Below are 17713 nucleotides of genomic sequence, written 5' to 3'. Positions count from 1 at the left end.
CAAGACCGAGTTTCTTTGAGGATGATTTGCTGCTGTTTTGAACAGCATTAACTTTCTGGTTAGGGGTGAAGTTTGATTGCAACTGACTGCAGAAATTTACAAGGCTGTTTTGATTTTGAATTGGGCAAGCCAATTTGACTTTTGTACTCTCTGCTGAACTTTTGATATAATAATAAGAAGAATTGATCAAAGGGTTTTCCCCGCATTGGGGTTTTTCCCTGGCATCCACCAAATCTGGTGTCCTCTTGTCTTGGCCTGTCTTATGCGTTTTGATTCATGTCTATCTTCTTTTATTATCAATGTGATTATTGTGATTGCTATTGGAAATTGGAAATTGTTATTGGGCTACTAAGAAACATTGAAGTAAATTGTGCTAAGCATAGAACATACCATTGTTAACTAAAATTTAACATCTATGGATCATGGTAGGCGTTTGCTCACTAGCAAACTGCATCATAGGAGAAAATTTTCTCCTAGGCTTATCCATTTATGTGGATGGGTAACAAGCACTAGGCTCGATGTACCCATCACCTTAATATTTTCCCATTCTTACAACTCTTTGTTTTGCGGAAGCCACTCAACATTTTCACTTTGAGATCAATTGCCTAAATTTTGATAATCCTATCTTAAGGAAGCCCTCCTTGAGTTGGAGAAGAGTCAACCTAAAGAGTGGGGAAAATCTATCAAGGTGGCAATGCATAGCCTTCCCAGGCTCCCTTGAGGTTGCACTTTGTGGTTGGGACTTTTTACAGATTAGTGTTGCTAGACTCTTTTGCAGACTCCAAAGTTTGGATGAATCTCATTCATTCACCATTGGGACGACTAACTCCTAGAGACTCTTCTGTCATACTCTCCACTTCCTAGACTCCTCTGATACTTTCCAAACTCCTATGAAACTCACTGGACTCCTCTGAAACTCACCAGAACATATTTTGAGTATTTTTTTCTCTTTAATGAGTTTGAAAAGAGTCACTGAGTCTTTTTGAGTCAGCCAACCAAGTCTGACAACATTGGTACAAAATGAATGCAGGTTGAAAGGTAACAGGCAATAAATATTGAAACGATGATCTAAAAGAATTGAAGTTGCCAATAAATTCCCTCCAGAGAATATAGCATGCAGAGAGATGGGATAACCCTTATAATAGTAGTTACAAGGTGATATCAATAATGAATAAGCAGATAAACAACACCATGAATAAAATTCATTAGAACATGAATTGTAAGTAATACATGTGAAATTTAATTGTCAGATAAAGCAGATAAGTTGTACAAGTCACATGAATCACCAAATATCCATATTTCTATCTCAATAAAAGATTTGAAATGCTGGGTCTTAAGCTATTGAAAGCATATAGGAAAAGACAGCACAGGATTGATTTAGATATACAGAATCTTAATTGAATTTGCAGGAACTCACTATTATATATCGTTTGGATATGCACATGAAATAGTTCACATAATTAACGCCTAAACAATTTTGAAAGAATTGGACAGAGAAACAATTGAATTAGACGACAATGGCCGATTGATAAGAAATCTGCACCGAATAAGCTTGTTTTTATATCAGAAAGGAAGATAAATTTTGAAGAGGATGGGCATCACTTTGTGATCGATAGCATAAACACAAGTCATAACATCTCAAAACATTGCTAATCTTTAAAAATGTTGACATGTAAAACTGAAAAGCAAAGACCAAAGATAATATTATGCAATGATCAATGATTGTGATGAGCCATCTCCACTCTCTGTTTCCGTTAGGAAGGTTTAAACTTTGTACATACCACTCTTATATCATACTTCTCTCCAGTGACCAAACAACGCTGATAACTCTCCAATGCCAACATCAAGAAAGAATCCTTATCATCCTGCAAAGATCAACACCTGTCAGAAATCCATATCCCATTTTTATTTCGTCATTTAACATTACTTCCAGAACAATTTTAATTTCTGCTTGTTTATTTATATTGAATTTTCATATTGCTTTGTTTGCACTTCATTTTGCACATTAATTTGTTCGCATGGCTGCCACCGAACAATTCACGCTCCATTTTATGGAAGAATAGCATTAAGGGCAATGAACTTCTTCACAATCAAGAGTGCATAAATGAATTTGTATATAAAATGGATTTATTTTAATCATAAATTGTTTAATTAAATAGCGCCTGAATACTGGACTTATAAAGAGGTGTTTGTACAAGCTATGGTGACAGCAAGACCAAAAAAATAACTGGGCAAGGCATATTTGCAAGCCAAGCAAACACATAAGCCTCTGTTGGACATGGCAATGCATTGTCTGAGCTATTAACACAAAAATTAGGTCATACATGCTTTTGTTAACCATAGACTTTTACCAATGAAAGATTATACAAAAATATTTGTTTCCATGCTCAAATCTTTGTAGCTAAGTGGGATGCTTAGGAATGCAATATGATTTAGGGATAAAACTAAGACTATACAATAGAATCAAGTCACTCTCAGGAAGTCATTAACTAACCTACTTATTAATATATCTACACACAAACATGTTGTTTCCACTTTTAGAATTCCTAGATCTGGAGGAGAATTTACTTGAATGAATAGGACCGCTTGGTCTACATCGTACCATTTCATTACTTTGAATGTCTTCCTGGCTAAAAGATCATATCGTCATATTATTCTTGTGATTATTTGCATACAGTAAGTCAGTGATGCAATACCCATATCGCTTGAATATAGTCAAGACTCAACACTAACCAATTTATCATGATCTTGAATTTTCCACTTAGCACTCATTGCATTGGAAGAAGCTCAAATGGGTGAAGAAATGGGGATTGAAATTTGAAACTAATGAAATGAATGCATCAATCACCAACTTAGTAATGGGGATTGAAACTAATGGAATGAAAATGCATCAATCACCAACTTTGGGGCTTCCACTCAGTCAATCTCAAATAGTTCACTTAGCAGTCATTGTGGCAGGTGATGCACACATGGGTAAAGAAGAGGGATTGAAACTAGTGAAATGAATCACACAGTATTAATCACCACTTCTGAGGCATGCACCTAGTCTTGGACCTTGGTTACTAGGTCCAAGCCACAAAGATGTCGAATGATGTTACGTGTTTCTTTTTTCTACTTTCAATCCCACTTCTTTACCCCAATGAGCAGTAACCATTGTAATGAGTGCTAAGTGGAATATTCAAGATCATGAAAAATTGGTTAATTTCGATGGATCATCATTAATGATTTACACTTTACAGATATCCCCAAAATGCTATCTCATACGTTAGACTACAAAATTTTGATTTTATAAGGGTCTTCCATACTGATAATTTCTTTTGATGATTTATTCCTTTGTCACATTCTTATTCATGATTTCATCATTTAGCAAATTACACAAAAGACATCAACCATATAACATTTAAGAAAGTATGATCATAAAGAAACAGCGACACAAAGAACACAAAAATTTACCTCTGGAAAACCCACAGTGGTAAAAGCCTAGCAACCTTTTCAACAGAGAAGTCTTCAATTCAACATCTAAATCAAAACTAGGTCAAACATGGTCCATCCTCCTAGTCAAGTCAATTTGCCAGCCCATTAACATTTGCTTCTACTGTAGCATAACTTCAGCTTTTCTAAGGCAGAGAAGATCTTACATGTGTGAAAATTCTATTACTGCAGCAATTGATTTATTTTACCTACTTATTTTCCAATAATTTATTTACGAAATCTCTTCAGTAAATATTAAACTAAATTCTACTGCAGATATCACACCATTATATAGAAACAAAATACATGCACAAGAATCAAACACGTCAACACAATTATTTTTGGACAATTCTCTGTGGAAAAACCCAACGTGGGAAAACCGGTGTGGCAGAGGAGGATTTTATTAATCAACTTTTCTTGAGTACAACTAGGGTTCCAAACTGGCTCGCCCAACAAAGATAAATCTTCCGGCACCTCCCCTAGGCTCAGCATCAGTCCAGTCAGCCTCTGCGCAGTGTTGATTTGGGGTAGCATCGAATGTTCTCTAGCCACAAAAATTGGTGGAGAGGCTAAGGCGCATGAGATCTCCAATACCCAGAAAGGGTTTGGGCAGATTCTAAACAGTTTGGGAGATATTAAAATAATTAGTATTTTTAATGGAGTCCCTAAGTCTAAACTTAGGGAAAATAAAATATTAATGTGAATTAGTATAAAATTGTGTTAGAATGGTCCAAAAGTCATGGATCAAGCCAAATCTAATCTTAATCGTTGATTAGGAACTTAATCTCGACCGTTGATTTGTCAACAAGAAAAGTATAAGAGGAGGTTTGAGGGTCACTTGGAGAACACATTGAGTTGATCAAGATTTCGACTTTCTGGGGTAGGGTTTGCTGAGGAAGTCGAGAGAGTGATCAAAGTTGCAGGTGACGGGCAGTGAATACAAAAGCGGAGAGGCAGAAATAGTGTCGGGAGGATCAACGTAGCAACCGAGAAAGTTGGCATAGAGGGCAGAAGCTGGAATTGCCGGAATAGCCAGAAAAGATGATGTAGAGGGCAGAAGTCGAAACTACCGGGAACTGTCGGAACAGCCAGGAAAGCTGACGCAAAGGGCAGAAGCTCGAACTACCGGGAACAGCCAAGAAAGCTGACGCAAAAGGCAGAAGTTGGAACTGCCGGGAACAGCCGAAACTCTTGGGAACTGTCGGAACTACTGGGAAAGCTTACGCAGAGGGCAAAAGAGGTTGATGCTGGGGTTTTTCGTGGGGCAGATTGGAGCTAAGGAGCTGCCAGAGTGTTTATCAGGGGTTTCAGCCAAACCATCTATCTCCGAAGGAGAGGTACTACTACCGAGATTATTCTCTGTTAGGTGAGCTGGTTTTGGCACCTAGATTGTATTCAAAAACTACATAATAATAAAATACTTAGATAGTTGCACCGGCTTTCCCGCATTGGTTTTTTGGGGACATTGGCCCAGAAACAAAAGTGTCACTTGTGTGCTTGTTTTGTTTCCTTCAGTTGATGATTTGTAATGTGTTAAGCATGTACTTGTATTTATTTCCAATATTTACATGGTAAATAACTTGTTAATTAACAGAGCAAGTAGGTAGGAAAAAATCAGAAAGTACATGAAGAGTTTCTAACGGGTTAGACATAGAAATTCCAACATGGTATCAGAGCGTGGTTGCAAATCACAAGAGAACTAAGGACATCAGCCGAGCAGAGCAGTAGCAACAGAAAACAGTTGTCCCGAGTGACAGAAGTTCTTCCTAACAGAGTAGCAGCAAGAAAGGGGTGATGCAGTGCTTGCGTCATCAAGACTAATTCAGGAAGAGGCAACGCGGAGGCTGAGGGAGGCAAAGACAAGCTCACGCAGAGGCTAGGAGGACTAACGCAGTTGGCTGAGGAAGCTGATTTGCCGGTGCCAAGATTGCGCAGAGCCTAGGATCTCTAACCTTTAGTTTGCTAGGGTTTAGGAGGTTGTGGGTAAGTTACATAGTGGAGCTAGTGGGGTATTGTAGTCAGAACAGTACCTAACAGGGCAAGGCCAAGGTAGAGGGAGTTGTTACCGAGGTGGATTTCTAGCCGAGGAATCTGGATCAGTGTTGTAGTTGCACAGATGATTAGAAAGGGGCAACTTGACGGTTGGCAGAAAGATTTCCAGGAGGGAAATTGGGAGTCAGAGGAAGTCTAGAATAGAACTTCCAGACGGGAAGTAGAGAGACTCGAAGGAGTCGAACCGAAAACTTCCAGACGGGAAGTAGAGAGACTCAGTAGGACTCAAACAGACAACTTCCAAATGGGAAGTAGAGAGACTCAACAGGAGTTGAACCAACAACTTCCAGACGGGAAGTAGATAGACTCAGCAGGAGTCGAACAGAGAACTTCCAGACGAGAAGTAGACTCAGCAGGAGTCAAACAGAGAACTTCCAAACAGGAAGTAGACTCAGCAGGAGTCGAACAGAGAACTTCTAGGCGGGAAGTAGAGAGACTCGGAGGAGTCGACAAGAAGAGTAGAGAGATGGCCATAAATGGGTTGAGGGATCAGGACAGGTTGGATGAGGCATCCAACTTTGTCACTTGGAAGGTCAAGATACTATTTGTTTTGTGTGCCATGAGGGCTCATGTGCCACTTGAGAAGAAGTTGGGAGACATCGAGCTGTAGTCAGGAGGACTACATAAGATGAGGAGCAGGATCCTCGAGGTACCCAACCTCTTGGATTATGCCTGGCTACGGGAGCCCCGAAGAGGAGTAGCAGGATTGGTGGATGTCGGTAGAGACAGATGAGGATGGAGCGGCAGAGAGAGCTACAGTGCAAGATTCCCAGGACAGCGCGAGGCTAGCAAGCTAAAATAGTGCGAGAGGCATGGGAGTCTTGCACCAGTGCAAGATGGCACAGAGAGGTGTGCAACAATGCGAGATGCATGGAATTGTTGCAGGAACACAGAGGTCAAAGAGGGAGCACTTGTTAGTGACAGAGGGAGCTTCAGCATCGAGAGTGTTTCTAGCCTGACTGAGATGTCAAAGTTGGGAGATCAGTTACTTACTTCTCAGTAACTGAGTTGCAGTGCAACAATTAGCAGTGGTAGTGCTACGGGCAGCATGATGCAGCATGATGAAAGGGGTCACAGTGCAGATGCAGCAGTGGCAGTGGTAGGGCCATGGGCAGCAACACGGATGCAGAGGGAGTTGCAGTACGGATGCAACAGTGGCAGTGGCAAGGCCATGGGTAGTAGAACAGGATGCAGTAGTGCAGAGGATGTTGGGCAGTAGGCCTAGCATCAACACAGGGACCGATGCCGGAAAAACGAAGTTATGCTTAATGAGGAGTATTACTAGAGCACAGCCCTCGCTAAGAGGGAGTGTTGATTTGGGCTAGCATCGGATGTGCTCTAGCCACAAAAATTGGTGGAGACGCTAAGGCACATGAGATCTTACCCAGAAAGGGTTTGGGTAGATTCTAAACAGTTTGGGAGATATTAAAATATTAAATATTTTTAATGGAGTCCCTAAGTCTAAACTTAAAGGAAAATAAAATATTAATGTGAATTAATATAAAACTGTGTTAGAATGGTCCAAAAGTCATGGATCAAACGAAATCTAATCTTAGTCGTTGATTTGGGACTTAATCTCAGTCATTGATTTGTCAACAAGAAAAGTATAAGAGGAGGCTTGAAGGTCACTTGGAGAAAACACCGAGTTGATCAAGATTTCGACTTTCTGGGGCAGGGTTTGCTAAGGAAATCGAGGGAGTGATCCGAATTGCAGCTAAGGGGCAGTGAATACAGAAGCAGAGAGGCAGAGATAGTGTCAGGAGTATCAGCACAGCAGCTAGAAAAGCTGACACAGAGGGAAGAACTCGAAACTGCCGGGAATAGTCGAAACTGTCGGGAACTGCCGAAACAGGTGGGAAAGCTGACACAGAGAGCAGAAGCTAGAACTGCCGAGAAAGCTGACATAGAGGGCAGAAGAGGCTGACGCTGGGGTTTTTCATGGGGTATATTGGAGCTGAGGAGTTGCCGGAGAGTTTATCCAAGGTTTCAGTCAGAGCATTTGTCTTTGAAGGAGAGGTACTACTCTCGAGATTATTCTCTGTTGGGTGAGCCAGTTTTGGCACCCAGAAAACTGCATAATAATAAAACCCGCAGATAGTTGCACCGGTTTTCCCGCATTGGGTTTTCCCGGGGACATTGGTCCAAAAAAAATGGTGTCACTTGTGCGCTTGTTTTGTTTCCTTCAGTTGATGATCTGTAATATATTAAGCATGTACTTGTATTTATTTCCAGTATTTACATGGTAAATAACTTGTTAATTAACGGAGGAAGTAGGTAGGAATAAATCAGAAAGTACATAAAAGGTTTCTAACAGGTTAGACTTAGAAATTCCAACATGCAGCTCCCAGACCCTCTGCATTAGCACTCTGCCTCACTGCATCAGCAGTTGGCTTCTCTACGTCACCCACGCAAACCCTCCAGTCACTGTGCAGTCCAGCTGCCTCTGCGTCTTCTTGGGTGGCTCTGTGTCTGCCTCTCTCAACTCTGCGTTAGTCCTCCAGCACTGTTCCTGCCTCTTTGTTACGTACTCGCTACCTCTTGCTGCAGTCCAGTCTTCTAGTTCGAATTTCTCAGCAAGCCCTGCTCTAGAAATTGAACTGACTAGTCTCTCTCAGTATCTCTCCAACTAACCCTCAAGCCTACTCTTATACTTTTCTTGTTGATGAATCAACGGTCGAGATTAAGCCCCTAATCAACGGCTAAGATTAAAATAGACTTGATCTTCGTCTCTTAGAAGCTTCTCATCCTTATCTTTATTAATACCCCTTAATATTTTTATTTTCCTAAGTTTAGACTTAGGAACTCATTAAAAATATTAATTATTTTAATAACTCTTCTTACGGATGGAATTTTCCAAAACGATTTCTGGGCCTTGGATATCTCATGTGCTTTAGCCTCTCCACCAATTTTCATGGCTAGAGCACATCCGATGCTACCCCAAATCAACAACATGCTTGCCTCAGATTGAGCATTAGACCACCTAAAATATTTTTGTACAGAGGGATGCGAGTTGCCTCAGATTAATGTGAGCTCTCTTGACTTCTTCACATGCCCAGACATAAGATGATGTCTCAGATAGCCATTCACTGGATCTTGATGAACTTTGTGTGCCTCAAACCTCTTCTCGCTAGCCTCAGAAGATGTCATTTTGTTGGCCTCAGACTTCTTTCTTCTTGACCTCAGATATGACAGAGTTGCTTGCTTGGAGAGGGATGAAATGATGCTTTTATATAAGATATCATGAGGCCAAATGGGTGCCTCATTATTGCAGCCGACCTAAGCTCTTTAGAGGGCCGACTTGACTAGGAGGAGGCCAACATAGCTAATTTTGGAGCCACAAATTTTATTTCAAAAATTCAAATTCTCCCTTTTTAAAAGTGTAATATCCCTAAGGAAAATTAACAGTAAATATGCCAAGCAAAATAGACAAAAACATCATGAAACAACAACAAGAAATCAGACCACAATTTGACACTCAAAAATTGTGTTGTGTACTCTTTTTATTAATGGAAAGAGGTGTACAAATAGATGTTGGAATGAGTGCACCTGGGCTTTCTCTAGGCAAGCTAGCAAAGCCAAAAAAAGACAAGTGAGACACCCTCCTCCAAAATTGCTGCTATGTTGCCCAATACTGCACTGTAAAGGCCCAAAAATGTGTTGTTGCTTGAAAGTATTTGCTGCTAGGGCCCTCTCCACTGCTTAGAAAATTTCAGGAAATTAACCTCGACCTCTCCTTAATAAACACATAATAACCAACGAGGGGTTTGGCCAAAGCTTGACCTCGGGAATTGTTGATTTGGGGTAGCAACGAATTTTCTCTAGCCACAAAAATTGGTGGATGGGCTAAAGCACATGAGATCTCCAATACCCATAAATGGTTTGGGCAGAATGTAAGCAGTTTGGGAGATATTAAAATAATTAATATTTTTAATGGAGTCCCTAAGTCTAAACATAGGGAAAATAAAATATTAATGTGAATAAATATAAAACTGAGTTAGAATGGTCCAAATGTTATGGATCAAGCAAGATCTAATCTTAGCTGTTGATTAGGGACTTAATCTCGGCCACTGAAATGTCAACGAGAAAAGTATAAGAGGAGGCTTGAGGGTCACCTGGAGAACACACCGAGTTGATCAAGAATTTGATTTTCTGGGGCAGGGCTTGTTGAGGAAATTGAAGGAGTGATAAGAGTTGCAGTTGAGGGGCAGTGAATGCAGTAGCAGAGAGGTAGAGATAGTACCGGGAGCATCAGCGCAGAAGCAAGGTGAGGGTTAACACAGAGCCAACTAAAGGTCACGTAGAAGCAGCGAGAGGCCATGCAGAGGCAACCAAGAGCTGAGCAGAGCCTGAGGAGGGCCAACGTGGGAGACGCAGAGCCTCCAGAGGCTGACGCAGAGCCCAGAGAGGCTGACGCTAGGCCAAAGAGGTTGACGCAAACCCCACAGGTTGACGCTGGGAGCTTTTGTGGGGCATATTGGCGCTGACATCTGTCTCCGACTGAGACGTACTACTGCTGAGGGTATTTTCTGTTGGGTGAGTCATTTCTGGCACCCAAATTGTATTCTGAAATTGCTTAATAATAAAACCCTCAGATAGCTGCACCGGTTTTCCCGCATTGGGTTTTTCCGGGGACATTAGTCCAAAAATAATGGTGTCACTTGTGTGCATGTTTTTCCTGCAGTTGATGATCTGTATGTGTTGAGATTGTACTTGTATTTATATTCAGTATTTACATGGTAAATAACTTGTTAATTAATAGAAGAAGTAGGAAGAGATAAATCAGAAAGTATAGGAAGTATTTCTAACAGTTAGACTTAGAAATTCCAACATGGTATCAGAGGGTGGTTACAGATCACAGGATAACTGAGGGTATTAGGCGAGCAGAGCAGCAGCAGCAAAAATAGTTGTCCTGAGTGACAGAAGTTGTTCCTAGCAGAACAACAGCAAGGAAGGGGTTACGCAGTGCCTGCATCATCAATTCGAGCCGAGAAGAGGATCAGCGTAGGGGCAAAGAAGAGCAGACCTGACCTAAGCAATGCCCAGTCATCTTTCTCATTGAGGAACGATTGACGCCCATGGCTAGGAGGTGTGGATTTTGCTGGTACCAAGATTGCGTAGAGCCTAAAGGCTCTAACCTTCAATTTGTTGGGGCATAGGAGGTTGTGGGTAAGTTGCGGAGTGAAGTTGGTGGGGTATTGTGGTCAAAACAGTACCTAACAGGGCGAGACCAAGGAGGAGGGAGTTGTTGCCGAGGACTTCTAGCCAAGAAATCCAAATCAGTAGTGCAGTTGCACTAATGATCGGACCGGGGGCAGCGCGACATCGGCAGAGGGGTTTCCAGGAGGGAAATCAAGGTTCAGAAGGAGTCACACCGAGAACTTCCAGGAGGGAAGTAGCGAGACTCGGAAGAGTCGAAAGAGGAGCAATGAAATGGCAATGAATGGGGTAAGAGATCAGGACAAACTGGACAAAGCCTCAAACTTTGTAGTCTAGAAGGAAAGGATCTTGTCCATTCTAGACAAGAATCGTCTCAAGCACTTCGCCTTGAACACGATAGCAATCCTAGTTGACCCAGATGAGAACGAAAAGTACCAGGAGGCAATGGCGAGGGCCAAGAGCATCATCCTTGACAGGGTCAAGGACCATGTAGTACCACATATTGCCGAAAAGGACACGACAAATGTGATGTGGGAAGCCTTGACGAAATTGTATCAGCATACTTTCATGCAGAGGAAGATGCTACTAGAAAATCATCTACAGTCATACCAGATGCAGAAGGGAGAACAGATAGACACCTTCCTCGGTTGATTGAAGGAGATCCGAGATCAACTGACTTCCATAGGGGCCACATCGGATGAGGAGATGATGGTGAGGACTGCATTGAACGCAGTCTCAGAGGATTGGGAGGTATTCGCCAATAGGAAACTGGGCAGGTCGACCCTTCTAGATTGGGAGGAACTCTGGGTGGCTCTTCGTCAAGAAGAGATCAAAAGGCTAACCAAGGCAGGAAGCAGTGGCATGGGGGTCAAAATCAAGAAGGAAGAGGAGGACGCTGCCCTAACATCTGAGGGAAAGCAGGAGAAACAAAGAAGAAGGACCTCTCCAAAGTCAAATGCTTCCACTATGGAGAACTGGGTCACTATGCGAGCCAGTGTCCGAGGAAGAAGAGCAAGGGAGAGGCTTCTAAGACCAAGGCTGCGCAATCAAGGGTGGAGAAATAAGTGGAGACAGATGATGACTGTGCCATGAGTGCTCATACGCCACTTGAGAGGAAGTGGGGAGACATCGAGCTGTAGTCAGATGGACTATAGGCGATTAAGGGCAGGATCCTTGAGGTACCCAACCTCTTGGATTATACCTTCTTATGGGAGCCCCGAAGAGTAGTAGGACTGCCGGATGTCGGTAGAGACGGATGCGGATGGAGTGACAGAGGGAGCTACAATGCAAGAGCCCCAGGACAGCGCGAGGCAGCAGTGCAAGATGCACAGAGTTGTTGCAGTAGTGCAAAGGTCAGAGAGGGAGCACTTGTCAGTGACAAAGGGACCTTCAGCATCGAGAGTGTTTCTAGCCTGATGAAGATGTCAAAGTTGGGAGATCAATTACTTACTTCTCAGTAACTGAGTTGCAGTGCAACAGTTAGCAAGGGCAGTGCTATGGGCAGCATGATGCAGCATGATGAGAAGGCGTGCAGTGCAAATGCAGTGGCAAGGCCATGGGTAGCAGTACATGGTGCAGTAGTGCAAAGGATGTTGGGCAGTAGGCTTAGCATTAGCAGAGGGACCGATGCCGGATGATCAGGGTGATGCTCAGTGAGGAGTATTACTAGAGCACAGTCCTCGCTAAGAGGGAGTGTTGATTTGGGGTAGCATCAGAGGTGCTCTAGCCACGAAAATTGGTGGAGAGGCTAAAGCACATGAGATCTCCAATACCCAGAAATGGTTTGGACAGAATCTAACCAATTTGGGAGATATTAAAATAATTAATATTTTTAATGGAGTCCCTAAGTCTAAACTTAGGGAAACTAAATTTTAATGTGAATTAATATAAAACTGAGTTAGAATGGTCCAAAAGTCATGGATCAAGCCAGATCTAATCTTAGTTTTTGATTAGGGACTTAATCTCGGCCGTTGAAATGTCAACGAGAAAATTATAAGAGGCTTGAGGGTCACCTGGAGAACACACCGAGTTGATCAAGAATTCGATTTTCTGGGGTAGGCCTTGCTGAGGAAATCGACGGAGTGATCAGAGTTGCAGCTGAGGGGCAGTGAATGCAGTAGCAGAGAGGCAGCGACAGTACCGGGAGCATTAGCACAGAAGCTGGGAGAGGGTTGACGCAGAACTAGCTAGAGGCCACGCAGAAGCACCTAGAGGCCACGTAAAGGCAGCCAAGAGTTGCGTAGAGCCTGAGGAGGGTCAACATGGGAAATGCAGAGCCTCCAGAGGCTGACGCAAAGCCCCGAGAGGCTGACGCTGGGCCAGAGAGGCTAACGCAGACCTTAGAGGTTGACGCTGGGAGATTTTGTGGGGCAGATTGGAGCTGATATTTGTCTCTGACTGAGAGGTACTATTGCCAAGGGAATTCTCTCTTAGGTGAAGCATTTCTGGGTTTTCTCAGGGACATTGGTCCAAAAGTAACAGTGTCACTTTTGTGCTTGTTTTTCCTTTAGTTGATGATCTATATGTGTTGAGACAGTAGTTGTATTTATTTTCAATATTTACACGGTAAATAACTTGTTAATTAACAAAACAAGTAGGAAGACATAAATAAGAAAGTACAGGAAGGATTTCTAACAATTAGACTTAGAAATTCCAACAGAAATTCGACCCTATTTGGCTTGAGTGGCTCCGTCGTTGGAGAAATCGACCCAACTGTAGAATCTACTGCTAAATGCTCCAAAAATGCTCGCAACCCCTATTAGAAGGCTCCCCAAGCCCTCCCTCCAATTTTCCACCTCAAACTCCACTCACTCCTCAGCCTCTCAAAGTGTCTCTACCCAAGACTGCGTAGTCCCTGTGCTTCTATAGCTTCCTATCTGTTGTAGTACAACCTCACTACTATTGGTATGATTTGGGACTAAGTTGAACTCCCTCCTTGGGTTGGCAGTCGAAGTCCATCGACGCAAGGGTTGGAATCTCCGCTCGGAAACACCCGTGTGTTGAACAGCACATGCAAACTTAGCTCACTGCTCAAGCGTGATTTGTCAAGAGGCGAATTCTGAATTGATAGATGAATGAGCAAAATGAGAGTCCCTCCTTCATTTTGTCAACTTGCCTCCAAGATTGCCCATGTGGGCCCACATTGAATTCCCTTGTGGTGGCCCCCACCCTCCACCAAGGCCGCAATATTTCATCGAACTCTAATGTGGGAGTGACCCCTATGCCAAAAATCGAATGTGGGCCCCCTAAGCCCACTTTTCCTAAGTGTAACCATGTAATAAACCATAAATGAGCAAAATTGGTATTGACTTAATAATATACTAATAAAAAATATCGCAGTCCTCCCCGCCAAAACGTTGCTTGTCCTCAAGCAACTACAATGAAGGATGTTGTAGTATCTACTCCCCCTCCCAAGTGGCATCCTCATTTGACAGATTCCTCCATCGAATCAAAAACTCCCTGATGACCCTATTACGCAGATGCCTCTCCCTGGTATCCAAAATGGCCTCCGGTTCCAGCACCAAATTCCCCTCATCTTCCAAAATGCGCCGTATTGTCTCAAGGTGCTACAAATGCTCCTCCCAAGTCTGGCTATAAATCAGTTTGTCATCAAAGAAACACCAGCACAAACTTCCTCAACTTCCCACGAAACATGTGGTTCATGCATGAATAGAATGTAGCCAATGCGTTGGTCAGCCTGAAGGGCATAACCAAAAACTTGAAGTGCCCATAATGGCAACGAAATGCTATCTTCGGGACATCTTGGTCCTTCACACGGATCTGGTCATACCCCAACCGTAGATCAATCTTCGAAAAGAACTTAGCTCCCCTCAACTCATCCATCAGCTCATCTATGCGTGGGATGGGGTAGCAGTTCTTCAGTGTCTTCTTTTTTAGGGCTTGGTAATTGATGCACATCTGTAAGGACCCATCCTTCTTCACCGACACAACTAATGAAGCAAAAGGTCTAGAGTTGGGTCTGATATGCCCAAGTTCCAATAGCTCATGGACAACCCTCTCTATCTCATCCCGATATACATTGGGATGTCAATAAGGAGTGGTGATGACGGCCTTCACTCTCGGCTCCAGCTCGATAGTGTGCTCAAACCCCCGGTCAGGTGGTTGACCTGATGGTATGTGCCCAAACACAACTAGATACCTATCAAGAATAGCTTGTATCTCCGAATGTGGTGGCTTGGGCTTACCCCAAACCTCCTGGATCCTCAACTCCACATCCCACTCAATGTCTCCATGTCTCATGTCAGCCTCCATCATGTAGGCCGAAACAGTCCAAGTTGGGTATGAGTGCATTCCTCGAAGCAACACGGTCTTGCCATCTGGCCCTACAAACTCCATCTCCAACTTCCTCTAGTCTGTTGTGACTTTGCCAAGCACATAGAGCCACTGGACTCCCAAAACCACATTGGTATCTTGTACATCTACTACAAAGAAATGATTTGTCATGGAGTAATTCCCCATGGTCACTGTCGAAGCTGGCACATAGCGAGTACACTATATGGTTCTGTCCCCAGGCACAAGAACCGAGAATCCCTAAAACTCCTCAGTCGAGATGGCTCTCCTCTGAACCAACTGAGCATCAATGAAATTGTGGGTAGCACCACTGTCCACCAGAACAGACACACGTTGCCCCTAAATAGTGCATTTGATCCTCAAGGTCAAAAATTTGGGTACCCCGCACATCGATGCAAGGACCCCTGTAGAAGATGAAAAGGAAACTCCCCCTGCTGATGGTGGTGGTGGTGGTGGTCCTCCCTCCTAAGGTGTTGCGCTATCATCTTCACCCATCTCAAAGTAGGTCTCATCCTCTGCATCGTTGTCAGAAAAGACCTCTATGTAGTGGACCTTGCCCACTGCACATCTGTGGCCTGGTGCCCACGGCTCCTGACAAGTGAAGCACAGTTTCCTCCTCCGAAGGTCTCTACAGGTATCCTTATCTAGCTGCCCATGCCCCTGATTGGCCCTTGGTGGTGGAGCCCTGGTGTCTTTCCCCCTCTGTTGGAAACCTTGTCTAGGAGGTAGTGGTGTTCAAGCCCTACTTAGGGCATCCTGTAAGTCTCGAGCTCTCCCTATCGCATCCTGTAATGTAATGGACCTATTGGACCTCACTAGCCCACGCAATGGCTCTGCTAGCCCATCCATAAACATGTAGACCCTCGTAGACTCTGACAAATCCGGCACCATCACAGACAATTGTAGAAACTCAGAAAAGTATGCTTATGTACTCTCGGTCTGCTTGAGCCTTGTTAGCTCCCCAAAATACTCCTCTGGGTCTTTCCTCTCAAGCCTCTCTAACACCCTTCTAGTGAAATCATCATAAGCAGTTACTCTTGCATGCCCCAACGTGGTCAACCCATGGAACCACCAGCCATGGGCTTCCCCCTCAAAATGCAACGTGGCAATCTTGATTGCCTCTTTTTCTGTCATTTGATTCAACTGGAAATAGGCATCCATCTTTTTGACCCGTGCCTTGGTCGAGCTCTCGGAGGACCCATCAAAATTTGGGAGAAACAACCTCCCCAAAGTGCATTGCAAGTCCGTCCCTTGCATGTAGCCTCCTCCACTCTATCCCTTGGGCCTGTTATTGTCCTTTAGCTCACATAAGTCTTTGAAAGTAATCGCCCTCCCAAAATCAGGCCCATAGGGCTGATACTCCAGGAAATTGTCCCCATAAGGTGCCTCCTCCTGCTCCAGTTGCCCACTAGCTCCAGATCGTAGGAATGTCGGAATGGTAGACCTAGGGGATGTGTTCGGAATTAGTGCCATGTTGGCATTGAGAGATGCGTGGTGCTGCAAAGTGCCAAACCCTTCTCCATAGTGGAAATCCCCTTGGACTCCATTACCCTTATTTCCATTGCCATTTCGTTGGCCCATTCTCTCGATGTTCTAGGATAAGTCCTGCACTGCCTTTAGTAGGAGTTGGGAAAACTCCTTTTCCTCATTCACTTTGTCTCCTCCATTGTCCCCCATGTTGGTTTCTTCTACCTCAAGCTCTGTAATCACAGGATCAAGGATAATTTCCAACTGTCTTTCCTTGCTTTTGTACCTTTGCCTTCGATATGTGTCATGTTTTGCTTATCTTCCAATGTTATAGACTGCGTTGCTCCCATAGGATGTGCCAAGTCTATGAGCTGTAATACCACTATAATATCCCTAAGGAAAATTAGCAGTAAATATGCAAAGCAAAATAGACAAAAACACCATGAAACAACAACAAGCAATCAGACCAAAATTTGACACTCAAAAACTACATTGTGTACTCTTTTTATTAATGGAAAAAGGTGTACAAATAGGTATTGGAATGAGTGCACTTGGGCTTGCTCTAGGCAAGCTAGCAAAGCCAGAAAAAGACAAGTGAGACACCCTCCTCCAAAACTATTGCTATGCTGACCAAGTACTGCGTTGTAGATTCCCAAAAATGTGTTGCTACCTGAAAGGATCTACTGCTAAGGGCCTCTCCACTGCTCTGAAAAATTCCGGGAAATTAATCTTGGTCTCTCCTCAATAAACCCAGAATAACCCACGAAAGATTTGGCCAAAGCTTGACCCCGGAAATTCGACCCTCTTTGGCTTGAGTGGCTCTGCTGCTGAGCAAATCGACCCACCTATAGAATCTGCTACTAAATGCTCCAAAAATGCTTGCAATCCCTGTTAGAAGGCTCCCCAAGCCTTCCCTCCAAGTTTCCACCTCAAACTCCACTCACTCCTCAACCTCCCGGAGTGTCTCTACCCAAGACTGCGTAGTCCCTGTGTTGTTGTAGCTTCCTCTCTATTGTAGTGTGTCCTCACTATTGCTGGTATGATTTGGGACTAAGTAGAACTCCCTCCTTAGGCTACCACTCAGAGTCCACCAAAGCAAGGGCTAAGATCTCTGCTCGGAAACACCTGTGTTGAACAACGCATGCAGACTTAACTCATTGCTCAAGCGTGCTATCTCAAGAGACAAATTCTGAATTGATAGATGAATGAGCAAAATGAGAGTCCCTCGTTTCTTTTGTCAAGTTGCCTCCAAGAT

General features: G+C 43.5%; 1 protein-coding gene across 6 annotated transcripts in view; it reads right to left on the bottom strand.

The window, feature by feature from the left end:
• The window catches only part of ATM (Serine/Threonine-kinase ATM-like protein), a 533430-nt gene that overhangs the window by 132673 nt on the left and 383044 nt on the right, over positions 1-17713 (bottom strand). For all 6 annotated transcript variants that reach the window (XM_089417581.1, XM_089417585.1, XM_089417584.1 and 3 more), the window contains one exon: positions 1782-1865. In XM_089417581.1, the coding sequence (XP_089273707.1) occupies positions 1782-1865 (84 nt within the window). The remainder of the gene's footprint in view (positions 1-1781; positions 1866-17713) is intronic.

This window comes from Pinus tabuliformis, chromosome 3_2 (assembly GCF_031772625.1).
Source record: "Pinus tabuliformis cultivar Carrire ecotype Pingquan chromosome 3_2, CPIR1, whole genome shotgun sequence".
Taxonomy (NCBI): Eukaryota; Viridiplantae; Streptophyta; class Pinopsida; order Pinales; family Pinaceae; genus Pinus; species Pinus tabuliformis.
Note: the sequence above shows the minus strand (reverse complement) of the source record. Positions and strands in the feature narration are given on the sequence as shown.